Source organism: Amblyomma mixtum, chromosome 7, assembly GCF_055824585.1.
Source record: "Amblyomma mixtum isolate Tamu chromosome 7, ASM5582458v1, whole genome shotgun sequence".
In the NCBI taxonomy this organism is placed as follows: Eukaryota; Metazoa; Arthropoda; class Arachnida; order Ixodida; family Ixodidae; genus Amblyomma; species Amblyomma mixtum.
Window position 1 is genome coordinate 108,455,150 of NC_143018.1, and position 16,480 is coordinate 108,471,629.

Below are 16,480 nucleotides of genomic sequence, written 5' to 3' on the forward strand. Positions count from 1 at the left end.
GCGATACTTTTTTTTCGGTAGTGGTAACGCGTTGCCTTTTTTGTAGGTAACGTAGGGCGGTAACGTGTTCTTTTTTTTTTTTTAGTGTGACGAGTAACCTATTTAGTTACTTTCTTTCGGAAACGCCTACAACACTGCTTCGTAGTGCTTCGGAAACCGTAACTAATCGACGATTTGCGGAAACCTGTCATACCCGTCACATGGCATTCCACGAAGGCCTTTCCAGCAAAGGCGACTCTTTTCACCAAAAGGATGGTTTGGTTTGGTTTTATGGGGTTTAACGTCCCAAAGCGACTAAGGCTATGAGAGACGCCGTAGTGGAGGGCTCCGGAAATTTCGACCGCCTGGGGTTCTTTAACGTGCACTGACATCGCACAGTACACGGGCCTCTAGAATTTCTCCTCCAAAGAAATTCTAGCCGCCGCGGCCGGGATCGAACCCGCGTCTTTCGGGTCAGCAGCCGAGCACCATAACCGCTGAGCCACCGCGGCGGCAAAAGGAGTGAAAGCTCAAAGGGGCTGTTGCATATCTGTACTATGCAGCCGAAAGGTTTAACAGTCGTTGAAGCTTAGCATCCGCTTCTGTGCAAGAGGTGGCTGAAGTTAGTGTTTTTACATTAAAGTGGGATATTCTGTTTTTTTCGTTGAGTTCAGAACATTTTAACATTCTTATTGCTTGCTTAAACCACCTGCAACAACTACTATCATCGGCAGCAGCAGGATTTGTGTGCTGCCTTGGCCACCAAGGGCACTCCGATTTGCTGCAACAATTTTTCTGGCTTTCAATCTGAGCGTAAAATAAAACACCCCTCTAAAAAGCAATACCAAGAAAACCATTCGTATATTTTTAAGGTGTTGTCAAACATTATTAATGCATATATTTTCTTTTTTTGCTTTTAATTCGCAATGTCGCACTGCGATCTCAGGTTCGCGGACGGGTGCCTTCTCCTCCAAGGCGCTCAGAGGCAAAGGCGCAACATTGGGGGCATGTAGGCGCGCTCCTTAGGCCTTTGCACATAAGAACCAGGACGACACATGCACATTTTTCGAGCGAATGAAAACTTGACTGTCGCACTCTGCCTGCAGGAGAGTCCAGGCAGGAAAAGGAGGGAGGCCGTCCTTTGTCACAGTGCTGTGGGTAGGGGTGCGAGGGGGGGGGGGGGGGGAGTGAGGTAGTTGAAGCAAGGATGCGAGGAGGGGGGGAGTGAGGTAGTTGAAGCAAGGATGTTGTTCAGAAGAATTTCTTTTGCAAGTGTGGGGTAGCTCAGTACTGCGGACACAGGAAGAAAGGCCCATTTCCTGCATAGCCTCACAGCACGGCTACAGTAGGTTGAGTGAAATCCGCTTTTCTACACTTCACCATTGTAGTCTTCCGACTACTTTCTCGAGGCCATATCTTGAAGTATACAGACGACATTCCTGAATTTACTCAGAAGGGGGAACTTGACTTTCTCGGTTTCCACAACGAATGTGAAAGTGTCTTCTGGGAACGAGGCCTTTCGTTTGGAAAGCAAGCATTGCAGAGGAGCTGACTGGTAGATTTCTGAAAATGGTTCATTGTCCGAAATAGTGAGTTCGGGTGTTGCCTTCCTGTGCCATGCACACGTGTGGTTGCAGGAAAAAAAAAGAATATTGCAGCTGTGGGGTAAATTCGCAGAAGATTTTGAGCGGGAGGGCGGAAGGGAGAAATTAATGGCCGCTAGAAGCAATCCTGTATGCAGTGAGAAAAGACGCTGAAGGACCGAGAAAATCACGCACGGTGCTTAACGGCAAAATCAGCGGCTTAAATCAAAACAGTCGACGCGCCTTCTTTCCCTGGGTTCGCTACCACACGCCGCTGTTTGTCACTCTATCGCTTTCTTCTCTGTTAGCCCTCAATGGGAGGGTCGCTTCTTCTCTCTCTCTCCCCCCCCCACCCGGCGTCCACAAGCTTTTATTGGCCCGTCTAGTTAGAGAGGTCACATGACTTCCTCGACCTCTCCTTCACGGAAAGCGGAAATAAACTTGCAAGCCCTATGAAGGCGAGCGCTGGGCGCTGTACCAGTCTCGTTGCGATCTTACAACTGCTCGGATCCTTCATCCTGTCGCTGAGACCAGCTCGCTACGGTGACCAACGCACTTCATCTGTACAGTGGACAGCTATGGACAGCGTGCCCAGCACAAGCGAGGCCGGACCTGGTGTCGGAGCGAGCGCGCAGAGAATCCCGTGCGACCCGAGGGCTGTTCGAGAGGACAGCTTGCAGTTCGAGGGAAGATGGTGCACCTTGAGAGGCTACTGCGACTCGATTGACCGTCGACCCATTCTGTTCAGGCAACCGCTGCCTGACTCCCGCGTCTGCATCGTGTGTCAAGATGTGGTGGCGATCATTTTTATGTTGCCATGCGGTCATAGCGTGTGCGAGTACTGCCTAGGCTTTCTCGTCAAGAACCCCGCCCAAAAGGACTGCACTGCTGTCTGTCCAGCGGATCGTGTCTGCTTCACGGCGCGCGAGGTCCAGAAGCTACACTTTCGCATCGAGCATATATGATGTCTCTTGAAGTTTGCTGCCTAAACTTGAAGTCTGGTTGCTCGTTCCGGGGCGAGCTTAGGGAGCTCATCAAGCACGATGGATGGATGGATGGATAGGAGCGCCCCCTTTAAAACGGGGAGGTGGCAATTGCCACCATGCTCAGCTTTTCTTTTTCTTTCTTTATTATTTTTTTGTTTACTGTGTTGGCAATTCTCATTAAGAATCGCCATCATCTTTACCTACGGGTTCCTACAATTCTAACCTTATGCCACATCTCTGCTTTTCAGCCACCAATCCTCCAATCGCTTTTTGCTAACTTCCACTGCAGATTTATTTACATGACCATTGTAATCTTTAAACTCTAGGGCCTCAGGAAGAGTGAGTGCGTCTGCATCGGCATCTGGATGGATACCATCACATTTGATTATGAGGTATTCAATTGTTTCCACAGATCTACCACACATTGCACATGTGTCATCTCCTTCGTTAAATTTCTTTTTGTAGCAGCGCGTTCTAAGACACCCTGACCTAGTTTCAAAAAGTAGGGCACTGCCGCTGAGTTATCATAGAAAAATTCTTTCCTTATCTGCCTCCAGTATCGACATAGTTCTACACTATGTTTCTTTTCCATTGAATTCATCCAATTTTTAGCTTCGGCGTTTTTAACCGGTCGTTTAATGCTATTTCTTTCTCCGTCCTCATGACCGGCACACTTACTGGTTAGTTTTCTAGTTCTTTTCCGCCACTGTGAGTCAACGCTCTTTCTGTATAAATATTTAAATACCCCAGCTGCCCACCTGTTAACGTCCAATTTCCTCAGGCGTTCTTCATATAGTATTTTACTCTTAGCTTGCCGTGCTTCGAACGATGTCCATCCCATATCCCCTTGTACTGCCTCGTTTGTGGTTTTGCCGTGGGCACCTAGTGCTAATCTTCCAACAGCTCTCTGGTTTTTGTGTAATCTCGACTTAACTTCTGCCCTTAAGCACAGAACCGCATTGCCGAAAGTAAGACCCGGCACCATTATTCCTTTCCATATACCTCTTAGTACTTCATATTTGTTGTACCCCCATAATGCCCTATGTTTAATTATCCCGGCGTCTATTCGTCATTTTGCCCTAAGAGCCTGTTCGTGCTTTTCCGTGTATATCTTCCCTTCGTTTAGCCATATCCTGAGATATTTGTATTCGGCCACTTTGGGTATTTCGTGGCCTTGTATTGTAAGCACCTGGTCAGTTGTATCGTTAAAAATCATCACACCTGATTTAGTTGCGCTAAAACTGAATCCTAGAGCGTCTCCTTCGTCTCCACAGCAATTAACCAAAGTTTGTAAATCTTCCTGGCTATCTGCTAACAGTACAATATCGTCCGCGTACATTACACCCGGGAGTCGCAGCTCAACTACATTTCCGCCTAATCTGTACGACAGATTATAACCTAGATTACTTTCTTCTAGCCTTCTTTTCATATTTATCACGTAAAGCATGAAAAGCAGCGGTGATAGAGGACAACCTTTCCTTAATCCTTTGTGCATGCTCACCGTTGTGGTACTTTTTTTCTCTTCCCATGTAATTTCAACTTCATTATCTCGGTAGATTTCCTGTAGAAAATCAATTACCTCATGACCGATACCTAAATCTTTCAATATGCTCCACAGGAGTTCCCAGTTCACGCTATCGTATGCACCGCTTACGTCCAGAAAGGCTAAAAGCAGAGGTCTGTTTTCCGCCTTAGCTATTTCTATGCATAGGGTAAGCACGAACAGGCTATCATCTAAGCGCCTACCCCTTCTGAACACATTCTGAAGTTCTCCGAGTATCCGATTACCTTCTACCCATGACTGCATTTTTAATTTCACCGCCTGCATTGCCAGCCTGTACATAACAGATGTTATCGTAATCGGGCGGAAGGATTTTATGTTCATGTTATCTCCTTTCCCTTTATAAATCAATTTCATTTTACTCTGTCTCAAGCTGTGCGGAATTTGCTGATCTGTTATGACTGTCTCCAAAGCTTTTATCAGCCCGCCCTTGCTTCTTGGGCCAAGTTCATTAATCAGCTTAATTGGAATTTCGTCTATCCCTGCGGATGGGGTTCTAGGACACTATTCGTGGCTAGCTGCGCACCTGGCGGCTGGTAGCAGAGTTAACGAAATGCTCAGCGCTCGTAGGTTCGACTTTGTTGCATGGGGCCGAATTTTTATACCTCGGGAGCAGCTTTTGGACGAAGACAACCATCGCGCTGAGTTTCTTGTCTATCCAGGTTGTGTCAGGAACCCATTTTTTATAAGTTTCAGTCCAAAAAGGCCGAGCGCCTGACAAGAGGAAGAGCTTTTATTGTTTGGAGCCCGCAGCGCTCACACACGATTCTCTTGTGAGTTGCGATCGCCGCTGTGCAAGTGGCCATTTTGTTTTCAGGTATTATCTGCCGAGGAATTGGGAATTTGCCACACTTTTGCTTCCTCCAGATGTGGAGAACGAAATCCAACTCCTGCATTGCGCTCAAAAACAGAGGGTCATAGCTTTTCGCAATTTATTGGTTCATTCAATTGCCGGTAAAAAATAAAACGTGAATTACGAGGCAACCTGTCATGAATAAGGGTTCGGGAGGAACTTCTTCGACCGCGCTGGGCTTTTCAAAGTGACCTGAAACGTGAATTAGAGGCGTGTTTTGGCATTTCGCTTTTTCCTGATTAAGGATGCCATTGAATCCGCATATTCGAGCTCAAGCGTCAGTATCCGACCGCCGAAGCCATGGAGTCGGCGCGAGGAGCCATACTATCTTGATTTGTTCTTATCATGAACGAAATACAAACGAGGCGTCGTAATCTCATCTAGACGCTGCCGTGGAATTTGTCAAGAATGCCATGCCAGGATTGTGATGGACTCTTTAGTCTTCGCCATTTGAGCTTCTTTATCTTAGTTCCAAGCAAAAAGTTCAGGGGCACTTTGGCTCTCTAAAGTGCTGCAAGTCGAAAGTGTTTTCTGGCCACTGTTTTGTTTACTTAATTTTTGATATTTTGTTTTTCATTTATTTTTGCTCCTTTTCTTAATTTTATTGTTTTTTATTTTATTTTCACATCTTATTTTTATTTTGTTTATTTTCTTATTTTTATTTTCCTTTTCTTGACTTTACTCCTTTTATTTTATTTATGAAGCCCATGTATTCACTAGATGCGCCTTTATTCATGCTGGAACCTTGAGCCTTTTAAGCAGTGACGCTGAAAGGCGGACGAATCTGCCGACGCGTCTGTTGACACTCCTGCCGACGCGTCTGTCGACACAACTGCCGACGCGTCTGTCGACATTCCTGCCGACGCGTCTGTCGACACGGCTGCCGACGCGTCTGTCGACACTTCTGTCGACACTCCTGCCGACGCGTCTGTAGACACTCCTGCCGACGCGTCTGTCGACACGGCTGCCGACACTCCTGCCGACGCGTCTGCTAACGACAGTATGAGGCATTAAAGGCTTTCGCCTTAATATCGTCTAATCTGGCCTCCACACTATCGCCATATGCCGCCCGTGCCTCCAGATGAGGCTAGGAGCGCGTTTACAGCTTATCCATCCAGTGCTGCTTTTCCATGGCCTCGACTAGAGCGATTCGAGTCAGGCGTCGAACTGAACAAGGTCATCGCTGCGGGTTTACTCCAAGTCTATCTTAACGGGTGTAGACCGGTAGGGTTCGTTACCAATAGCCACGACTAAAAAAACGGAGCTGATGCCAGTTTGGTTTTCGCAGGCCAGAGACGAACGATAAGCATATACTATCTACCATACTATCTACCACAGCAACACACCATTTTCAAGCTCTCATCTTCTCCCCGCACCGCACACATCGGCTCGTGTAGATCACATGCAGAAGATTAAACCTATTTTCGCTCGGACAGAACGATACAAATACTCACCTTTGGTCTTGTCTATCGAAGAGTGGAATTCGCTTCCTTCTAGCATTGCGACTATCGCTGAAACATCATCATTTCAAACAGCTTTTTGGTCCTATTTAGAAAATTCTAACATATATTGATGTGAGTTCATTATTTTTTTTTATCACTGTGTGACTCACTTCTTATGTTTTTTTTTCTTGGTTGCTCCAGTGTCTGTGTGTGCTGGCCGTAACGTTCCGCAAAATGTTAGATGCAGTGTTTAGTAACTTTCGAAGCCGCGATTTTTCTTGTTTTTTTGCGGGGTTTGCTACACGTGCATTTTTTCAAATACCTCATATGAGCCTTTTTTTTTCCTTCCTCTTATTAACTTGTACCTGCCTTCTTAACTTGTTTACTTCTGTTTTTCAGCCGTTTGTATTCTGTGTTGTATATCTGTTGTTTTCTTTGATGAATCCCCCCCTATGTAATGCCCGCATTGGGCCTTTAGGGTATTGAAAATAAATAAATAAAATAAATAAAGAAAAGAAATAGGACTGGATGAAATGTGCGCACACACGCGCGCGCGCGATAAAACAAAAAGGGTAGGGGGGGCAGCTTTGGCCAAAGAGTGCCACGGCAAAATGTTCCTTCCATTCAAGGTGGTACCAAAAAACGCATTTCCCAAGCATTTCGCCTGAAGGTAGTCGAGCACGAGGCATGGGGGAGATTGCACCCATTGCATCACCGGTGGGTACCCGGCGGCACCGGGGATCGAACCCCCCACCTCCCGCATGCGAGACGGATGTTCAAACGGCCAGACCACCGCTGTGCTGATGTCAAGTTACGCTATTGTTTGTTCTGTACATTTTTTTCAATGCAAAGGCTCCTGGAAGCGGAGCTACATCTCCAGCCAGTGTGTGATGAATACTCAGATCAAGCATGCGCTTGTGAAAACGGGGGCTGCGGTCGGCGTAGATCTGATTTCGGTTAAATATATCTTGTTTTTTTTTTCTTATTTTCTGCGTGTCTGTGCAATGCGGTGCTGTTTGGCACTACAAATAAGCAGCACCTTTATTTCTTTATACATTTGCTGGCGAAGCTAAAATTTTACCCGTGGTGTGGGCTGTCACTGGTGATAAGCGAAGTTTCGCGCAGGTTCAGGCCACTGTTTATTGAGGGGCATTAAATAGCGCCACCCTCTGTTCCATCGCAATGCAGAGCATTCACAGCATCACGTAACTGTTATCGTACGTAGCTGATAACCTCGTTCGCCTTCACTCCGGAACTTTACCTTCATTGTGATGATTGAAGACGTGCGCACATAGATCACTGTTTTCCATAACACCACACTACTGATCCAACTTATTGTTTTTATGTACCTGTATTTTTGTATTTTTCATGCCCTTTCATATCATGCAGTATTGATGTTTCTTTTGCTTTGTAATTAATGTGCTTATGTTATGTTGTTACCGCCGCAGCCAAGGGGGGCGCGGCCCCGTCAGGCATGTCTATTGCCTTTTGTCGCGTCCCCCAAGGCATTTCTGTAATGGATTGTCTTGAAAAAAGAAAGAAAGAAAGGAAGAAAGAAAGGAAGAAAGAAAGAAAGAAAGAAAGAAAGAAGGAAATAATGAAAGGAAGAAAGGAAGAAAGAGAGAAAGAAGGAAAGAAAGAAAGGAGCGTATGTGCTGAATCTCACAGCATTGGGATCGAGAAGATGGGTTCACAGCACAAGCTAGGGGTGCTTGTTAAGGAGGGCGACGTCAAGAAACTTTTGACTGTCTTCGCCAACAACGTTTACCACAGCGCGACGAACGACCCTGAAAAGGTAAGAGAACGCAAATGCAAAGTTCTCGTGCCAAGCGCTGACTTTAGTTGGCACGCTGTGGCCTTCAGCGCCAACTTCTCAGCCGCCTGACAGCGCGTGTTGCTAATGTTATCCGCAGTGTCGTTGATACTTTCCCAACTTTCATGTCGCAGCCAGTGCGGTATTCATTGCACCGTTTTGAAAGCGAATGATTCTCGTGTGGTGGTATGGGCGACGTCTCCTCGACAAGTGAAGCGCCAAGTGAGGGGACTCGTGCTCCCTTCATCAGCCTTGTTGTAGCGGTGTTGATTGAACGCATGCATTTGCATAATTCAGCATTCCATAGTATCAAGGGCGATTGTGTCAATGTGTGTTGGAGTAGCTTAGAGAGGGAAAGCAACCCTTTAATAAAAAAGCAGAAAATTTAGCAGGCGTGCTCGCTACTTTGCGTGGGGAAGGGAATTTAGGAGAAAAAAACGGAAGGAGAGCGGTGCGGATAAGGTAAAATAAAAGAAAGATAGGATAAAATGCGGTCATGAAATGCAAACTGACGCGCAGCAGTGAGAAGTAATGTAACATATAAAATAAAGTGCACAGCCCGACAAATGGGCTAACAAAGTTCACAGCGTGGAAAATGCGTCAGGGTAACATGCGAGGTGAAATCAGAGCTTGTTAAGATGTCTAATTTTCTTTCAAACGCAAACAAAAAGTTCATTGCCTGCCTCTGCTGACTAGGGGTGGCTAAGGGACCTAAAACACTGTCTATTGTTAGAGGCACTAGGGAGAGCTTCTCTATGCAATATTCATAGCACGCACGCTCGTCGGCATCCGCAGGACCCTCAAGAGGGATATGCTCCACAGTTTCGATCGAGTCGCAGTTGTCACAAAGCGTACTGCCTATTTCACCGAAGAGGTATCGCAAGCAGTTCGTAAATGCAGCGTTCAGGCAAAGTCGGTGATAGAGTTTCCGGATGGCAAGGAATTCTGTGTGGGTTGGCTTAGCCGATATTTCGCATAGCCCCAATTCTAGTTATGATTCACGTGTGGGGGCTAAGACACCTGAACTAAGACATTCGAACGCTTAAAGCTGGCCACCCGTGAATGATGCCTCGAGTGCGTGCCGACGTCGACTGAATTTCAACTATGATTCAAGGAGTGCCTCAAGCAGCTTTTTTTGGCATCGCGAAAGCACCACCACTCTAAACATTTCGAGTCTCTCTGGTCTCTAATTCTGCCGGGTAACGGGTTCCGTTTTATTGTCACCAAGTAAAGTTGCTTCCTTTTGCGCCACTGGATAAATTTTCTCTGACTGTGTGGTATCGGTCTGCACAGTCATTAAATAAGCCTTGTGCGCTTGTTTCGCGCGTGAATGTCTTCCGTCGATGACGTGTCTATACACCTCTCAATTTCACGATCCCGTGAAGCGATCGTTCCTGCCTAAAACTAATATTTGCAGCAAATCACGGTATTTTCCGGTGGGCGCAAAGCACTTGTCTATTTAGTGTCTGTCGGCAGTTTTTCCCGGTGGCTTGAGTGGAATCCATTCTTCCAGTGTTCGGAGGTCTTCCTGCTTTAATCTGTTGTTTGTAGTTTATTACAGCAGCATGCATCTTACCTTGCCTCTTGCCGGTTGAGCAAGAACCATTGCCTACGAAATTAACAGACCGACATTACTTACATTGTCATGTTGTAGCGACGGCAGTCCAGCGGCCAGGAAGAAAGCAACAATACTTGCAAACGAAGATCTTTATTTGGGCTGGCTTGCGCCTGCAAAAAACCTAAACAGCACGGCAGCGGCGTAAGCAACAAAGGTGCACGTCAGACCCGCCGCTCGCTGTATCGCTCAATTTAAAGCTGGCAAGGAAACTTCAAGACAATAGGTAAAAATAAACTACCATAATCTGGAAAAACGTCGATGCAGTTCGTCATGGCTGTGATCAATCGAGATTAATCCGGTCGCTTCTAGCGTCACGAACAAAAATGATAACCCCGGTTCCTGCGGCATTGAGCGCGAACGAACGGACGCTACAAGTATTACAAGTATCACAGTATTACTAAACAACAGCGTCTTCTAAACGCATCACTATCAGTACCAGAACTGCTGCTATGGCATACCGGCTTGGCAAGGCCGATGCAGAGATTATTTGCATGCCGAGAAACTATAGGAAGCAGCCGGTCTTCGCACGGCTGACTATTTGACAGGGTTATTAAGCTATATCTATAGGCAGAGTGACAGATTCTTGTCCCTATTTTTGCCTCACAAACCACTGAAATGAGCTGCAGCTCCGCTTTATAGGGTTCCGCGGTGGCTCAGTGGTTATGGTGCTCGGCGCTGACCCGAAATACGCGGGTTCGATCCCGGCCGCGGCAGTCGAATTTCGATGGAAGCGAAATTCTAGAGTTTTGTGTACTGTGGTATGTCAGCGCACGTTAAAAAACCCCAGGCGGCCGCAATTATCCGGTCACTACGGCGTCCCTCATAGCCTGAGTCGCCTTGGGACGTTGAACACCCAGAAGCCACTTAGGCCCCGCCTTCCTTGTGCAGGTGACTTATTCCTTCCTCACATACTATAAATAGCCATGCGCAGCATGGATGCAGTCGAGTTCGCTGTCCATAAAAAAATTATACCCCTGTCAAGCGGGAAAGTTAAGTGCACTTAACGAGAGTGTACTTCGCTGTAAGTGCACTTTGCGCAACTAAACGACGCAAGAGGAGTGTCACTCGCGGGAGAGTGCACTCCGCTGAGAGTGCGTTCGCGGACCACACTTTGCTGGCCGAGTGCGTAGCCTCGACGCCAGCCGTTTCAATGGTAGAAAATATAATGCATAAAAAAGTACACAAGTTCATTTTACTTCTTTACTACCTTTTAAGAAATTAATTTGGTTTTAGTGATAAGCGAAACAGCACAATAAAGAGACGAAAATAATTTATCGCGTACGCAACTATCTACACGATGCGGCACTGCGGCGTCGCCATTTTCATTTCAGTCGTGTTTACCCTCCATGGTGTTTATGTTTTGATACGAGCACGTGCTGCCCACGCCGGTCGAATTTGAATCGTGTGGCGGCCTTTGCGGTGGTGTCGCGACTGGTGATCTCCGCGAACTCCGTTTTTCTGCCAAGCTCAAGAACGCCATGGCATGCTCTGAGGATTCTTGTGCCACGCCTGCTTCAAATACGGCGGCGGATAATGACGAAAGCTGCCGAAGCAAGGAAAGAACAACGTGGACGGACGAGGAGACAAGAGCATTGATTAACATATGGGAGCTTATGTTGCCAGACCTGCGTGCCGCCAAAAGAAACATAGAAATTTATATGACGATAGCAGAGCGCCTCCGTGCAGTAGGTGTCCGGAAGAACACCAAAGAAGTGAAGGAAAAAATCCAGAATATGAGCAACAAGTACAGGTAAAAGCCTGTTTATGTTCTACTCTAGTACCTACAGCCTCATTGTGCATGTTTTACCTGTGGCAGTTAAATTATTTCATTTATTCGCCATCTCATCCTTGCTGGAATTTCCGTTTGCCCCAAAGCTACATTTGGGCCACTAGAGAAGGCATTGTGGACAGCTCCGGTTAAATTTAGACGACCCGGGGCTCTCTACCGTGCAGCGACATTGCACAGCGCAGTCTCACATTTGAAGCTCGCCGTGTAAATGCAGCTGGAGTTGGCAGGATGTGAATCTGCGGCTCAGCAGCCGAAAGCCAAAGCCGCCGCGGCTGGTAAGAAATTGCTGTCGCAGCAGTTACGCTACAGAATTAAGTTTGCGGCTGCTTTATTTCGCTTTAACGACAAAAAAAGTGTTCTCGAGGTTGTGCATTGCTGGAAACGTTGCAGCAACCCGCGGAGTCATTTTTTTTTTTCCATTTCAGGCTGCTCACCAGGACGGGCACCAAAACCGGATCCGGGGGCATACCATGGAAATTCTATTGGGATCTGCACCGCTTCCTTGGCTCCCTTCCTGCGAATGACGCGAGCCTAATGGATGAAAGTGGCTTTAGTGCCATTGATGTTGTAACTCCAGAAGAGGTATTCACCATAACAGCATTCAGTAGTAACTGATGCAGGTGTCGGACAGTCGAGTTTATTTAGTACAATACAGTGGCTTTCAAATTCATATTCAGTGCAAGAGGTATTTTGTTGGCTAAATATTCAGCCTTTGGCAAATTGTTTCATCCTCTTACACATTCAAAAACAGCATAAAAATAGATAAGCAAAGAGCATCAAGTAAAAAGGCAAGTACTGAATAAATTTATTGCCAGTAAAGTAACAGAAGCCATCGCTCTGTGAGCACATATATTGTTCAGAGATGTTGGTTTATCCGTACACTTTTTCTTGCTCACAGCAATCTGTTTTTATTCTTGAAAGAATGTCGTACGCCAAAAAAGTACGAAACAGGAAGGAAACACAGAACAGGAAAGAGGTGCCTCTATCCTGTTCTGTGTTTCCTTCCTGTTTCGTCCTTTTTTGGCATACGACATTCGTTCAAGACGATGTACCAACTAACCCGTCAAAAAGTTCTACTACAGCATCTGTTTTTATTCTTTCTTCAGCTCTTCGACGGCATGGTGCACAGTGGCACAGGCCCAGGTCTGTCCCAGGAACTGCAGACAGGTGTGCTGCTTGCTGAAGAGAATTTCATTCATCAAGAGGGCGAAACCGCCCCGTTGGAGCCTGCTGCTGCTGTAGCACCCGCAGCACCACCAGATACACCAGTTGCAGGAAAGAAAAGGCTGGCTGCGCCTGTTAAGCTCATGGCACAGCTATTGGAAGAGCAGCGCCAATTGCGCTCTGCACTAGAGCGCCACCGTGCCGAAACTGTAGCAATCCAGAAGGAGCGGCTAGAAATACTGAAGCGAAATGAAGCTCGCGAACATAGGCTGCTCGATATCTTGGAAAATATGCACAAAGACAAATAAATTATGCGTGAAAGGGCGCGTGTCCTTGCTGTTCTTTGTCTGTTCCGTTATCCCATCCTCTGCTGCGCTACAGCTTGCTTTTCAGGTAAATACATAAGTATGCTTTTGTTGCCGCTGTCATGCATTTCTTTTCTGTGCCTGCCTTGGGTAGCACTTTATTTCTGAAGACATGCCACGGCAACACGACAAAACTGCCACATTAGTTGAAGACCACATCACGAGCTAGTTGGTTTTCCACCACAACGAAAACAGCGCAAACTTCACGAACGACTGCAGAAAGAGGAGACGAGACGGAGGCGCTGACTAACAACTGAAATTTTATCTCCGACACATTGGTAAATATACTCAAGGGATTAAAAACAACAAGAAGGATGAGACATGAATCACAGACAATCGCAGCTGGATAAGGAATTTCGTTTCCTTTCGACAGCTCAGCCGTCGTGATTTTCTGCTCGTTTCCTGCTGCGATTGTCTATGATTCATGTCTCATCCTTCTTGTTTTTGATGCCTTGAGTATATTTACCGATGTGTCAGAGCAATAAAATTTCAGTTGTTCGTCACCGCCTGTGTCTCGTCTCCCATTTCTGCGTCATTTGTGAAGTTTGCACTGTTTTCGTTGTCACATTAGTGGAACAACAGAAGCCAGCATCCACCTTAAAACACTACAATGACCTAGTCAAAAACACCTGCTTCAGTTTAGTCTGGCTGATATTGCGCTCATTCATGGCACGTGTTGATGCTGTGCCTTCTTCCAAAAATAAGTTGCTAGGGCGTCCCTCACCGCTTGCCCTCCCCCAGTGCACTCTTCGGTGTTGCGTGATGGCTGGGCATACAAGTCCAATGCACGTGCTTCACTTTCCCACTGGGGCTCTACGCTGTCTTCCATTGCCTCACAGATATTGTGAAGGACACAAGCAGCCCGAACAGCCAGTTTTGCCTTCTTCAGCCGGCACTCCATCCTCTTCATCACAAAGCGAAAGCGTGCCTTTAGCCTCCCAAAACCATTCTCGACAATCCTCCTGGTCTTTGAAAGATTGTAGTTGTAAACTGCTTCACGGCTTCCAGGCTTAGCATTTGGAAACGGCTTTTGGAGGTTTGGTGACATGGGAAATGCCTGATCACATAGAAGAATTGGTGGAACATTGGTGCCCTCTATCAGTGCCGTGGGAGAGCTGAAGGTCCCATTCTTGATTAGAATATGGAGCTTAGAGCGGCCATAAACACTGGCATCATGGCATCTTCCGGGACAACCGATGTTTATATACCGAAAATGGTATTTATGGTCCACTACTGCCAGGAGTATAATGCTGTACCTGTGTGGGAGAGCAAATATGGGTTCATCAGCATTGGTTGCAAAGATAACGCATGCAAACAGTCATCAGCACAGTTGCTTACACCCTTGAAATGGCTCCCTGTTGCGTACAGGAATTGCAATTTTTAGGTTTTGTTTAGGGGGTTTAACGTCCCAAAGCGACTCAGGCTATGAGAGACGCCTTAGTGAAGGGCTCTGAAAATTTCAACCACCTGGGGTTCTTCAACATGCGCTGACATTGCACAGTAAACGGGCCTCTGGAATTTCGCCTTCATCGCAATTCGACCGCCGTGGCCAGGATCGAACCTGCGTCATTTGGGTCAGCAGCCGAGCGCCATAACCGCTGAGCCACCATGGTGGCCTGGCAATTTTAAGCAGGCACTCAGTAGTCAGCCGCATATGCTTACAAATTGCCGTGCGAATTGCAATGCATTGAATATACAGTAGCCGAGCTAGGATTTAACTTTTTCTGTACTGATGCACACTGCTTTAGCACAGTGGACAAGTGCGCTGACTGCAAAGAAATGCACAAAGCACAAATGCAAAAATGCACAAAGCACAAATGCAAAGACTTGCACAGAGAAATGCACACATAGATCAAGGCATACTAGATTTGACTGGGAATGATGAACTAGGGACCAATGCAGCAAAGACAGCATGCAGAGAATCCCAACAGGAAAATTTGGGGGTAGTTACGGTGACGCCTTCTGCCACTGCTTTCAATATTCCATCATAAACAGAAGTTCGGACTCTATTAAGCACGCTACTAGGTAGTACGCAACTTGAGCACATATACAATGTCTGATAAGTATATATACAATCCTGCATAAATCCTTCACCACAAAGAAAAGTGTTATTCATTATGGCGTGATAACGACGTAAAATTGTGCAAAGTGCAAAAATGAGTCTGCCGGAAGCAAAGGAACCTACCAGCCTTTGTAATTATAATAGTCCGTGGCATGCTCCTTCGGTGGCGACAAGGGAAAGTGGCAGCCATCCAAGGCGCCGATGGCTTGGGGAAAGCCTGTTAAAGCGTAGAATTCACGCATGTGGACACTCATTTTCATCGGATGCACCATTTGCAGCCATGCCCCTTCAAGAAGGTCCACCACTGCGGCACAAAATTCTTGATGTAGGACGTTCACAGTGGAGCGTCCTACTCCAAAGAGGTGCGCAACAGTTCTGTCCTCTGCGCTTGAACACAAGTGGTACAGACCCACGGCGACACGTTTTTCCACAGAGATGGGCTTCATCATAGTCGTGGTTTGCCGCTCAAGAACCGGGCGGCACGTTTCCACTATATATCAAAAAGTGGAAGGCGACACACGCAGCGCTTGCCTGAAATGAAATTCGCTCAGGTTCGGTAACGTGTCCTCAAACCAAGTGTCATTCCGTACAAAGCGCAACCGCTCTCGGTGAGCGGAAGGATAGTGCTCTGCCAGGACGGTCGCGATGGTGAAATTGTTGGCCATGATCTGGTCCTCCAAGTGCCTGAAAGTTGACGCGGCATCTTCAAGTTCATCGTCCAGTTGTTCCTGACGTCGGCGCCGGGCTCTTGCGTGCAGATAACTGCATAGAATTTGCTCATATTTTCCAGCGGTACCACACACTCCCTCGTCGCACGCCGCCATGTTGGTCTGGATAGGCTAGGAAGTCGTCTTGGCCGGCTTTGACTTGCAATGTTCTTTTAATAAAAAACGTATTTTCGCTTTTTTTTTACAAAAAATCGGTTAGATTTGTTTTTATCCACGACACGACGTAAAGCAATCAATTATTAAAAGTTTTTTAATTTTTAAAACACATATTTAAAAAAACGCGCCCTTATCCTCTCGCCATTTCTTTTACTGAAAGTACACTCTCTTCTCCCGTTTAGCACCGCGTAGCCTAAAGTGTCACTCGGGGTCCCGAAGTGCGCTCTCCGTAAGTGCACTTAACTTGCCCGCTTGACAGCGGTATAAGATAGCGAAGCACCCATGTACGTTTTTCTTTTTTGCGGTGCGTGGCCAGAGGGGCTCAGCATGGTTGCAAATTTTTGCAAGCCTGCAGACCTATCAGTGCAGCGATTCGTTATG

General features: G+C 46.7%; 1 protein-coding gene across 1 annotated transcript; it reads left to right on the forward strand.

The window, feature by feature from the left end:
- The first annotated feature begins 11,493 nt into the window (after positions 1–11,493).
- On the forward strand, positions 11,494–13,096 carry LOC149337159 (uncharacterized). Its single transcript, XM_089554337.1, has 3 exons — positions 11,494–11,585; positions 12,050–12,206; positions 12,731–13,096. Exons 1-3 carry the CDS (start codon positions 11,494–11,496, stop codon positions 13,094–13,096), a joined length of 615 nt encoding a protein of 204 aa, XP_089410463.1.
- Positions 13,097–16,480: the final 3,384 nt, after the last annotated feature.

Coding starts and splice junctions, on each gene's coding strand:
- LOC149337159 (XM_089554337.1), top strand. CDS start 11,494: ATGACGATAGCAGAGCGCCTCCGTGCAGTAGGTGTCCGGAAGAACACC. Junction 11,586..12,049: donor AATATGAGCAACAAGTACAG/GTAAAAGCCTGT, acceptor TTTCCATTTCAG/GCTGCTCACCAGGACGGGCA. Junction 12,207..12,730: donor ATGTTGTAACTCCAGAAGAG/GTATTCACCATA, acceptor TTCTTTCTTCAG/CTCTTCGACGGCATGGTGCA.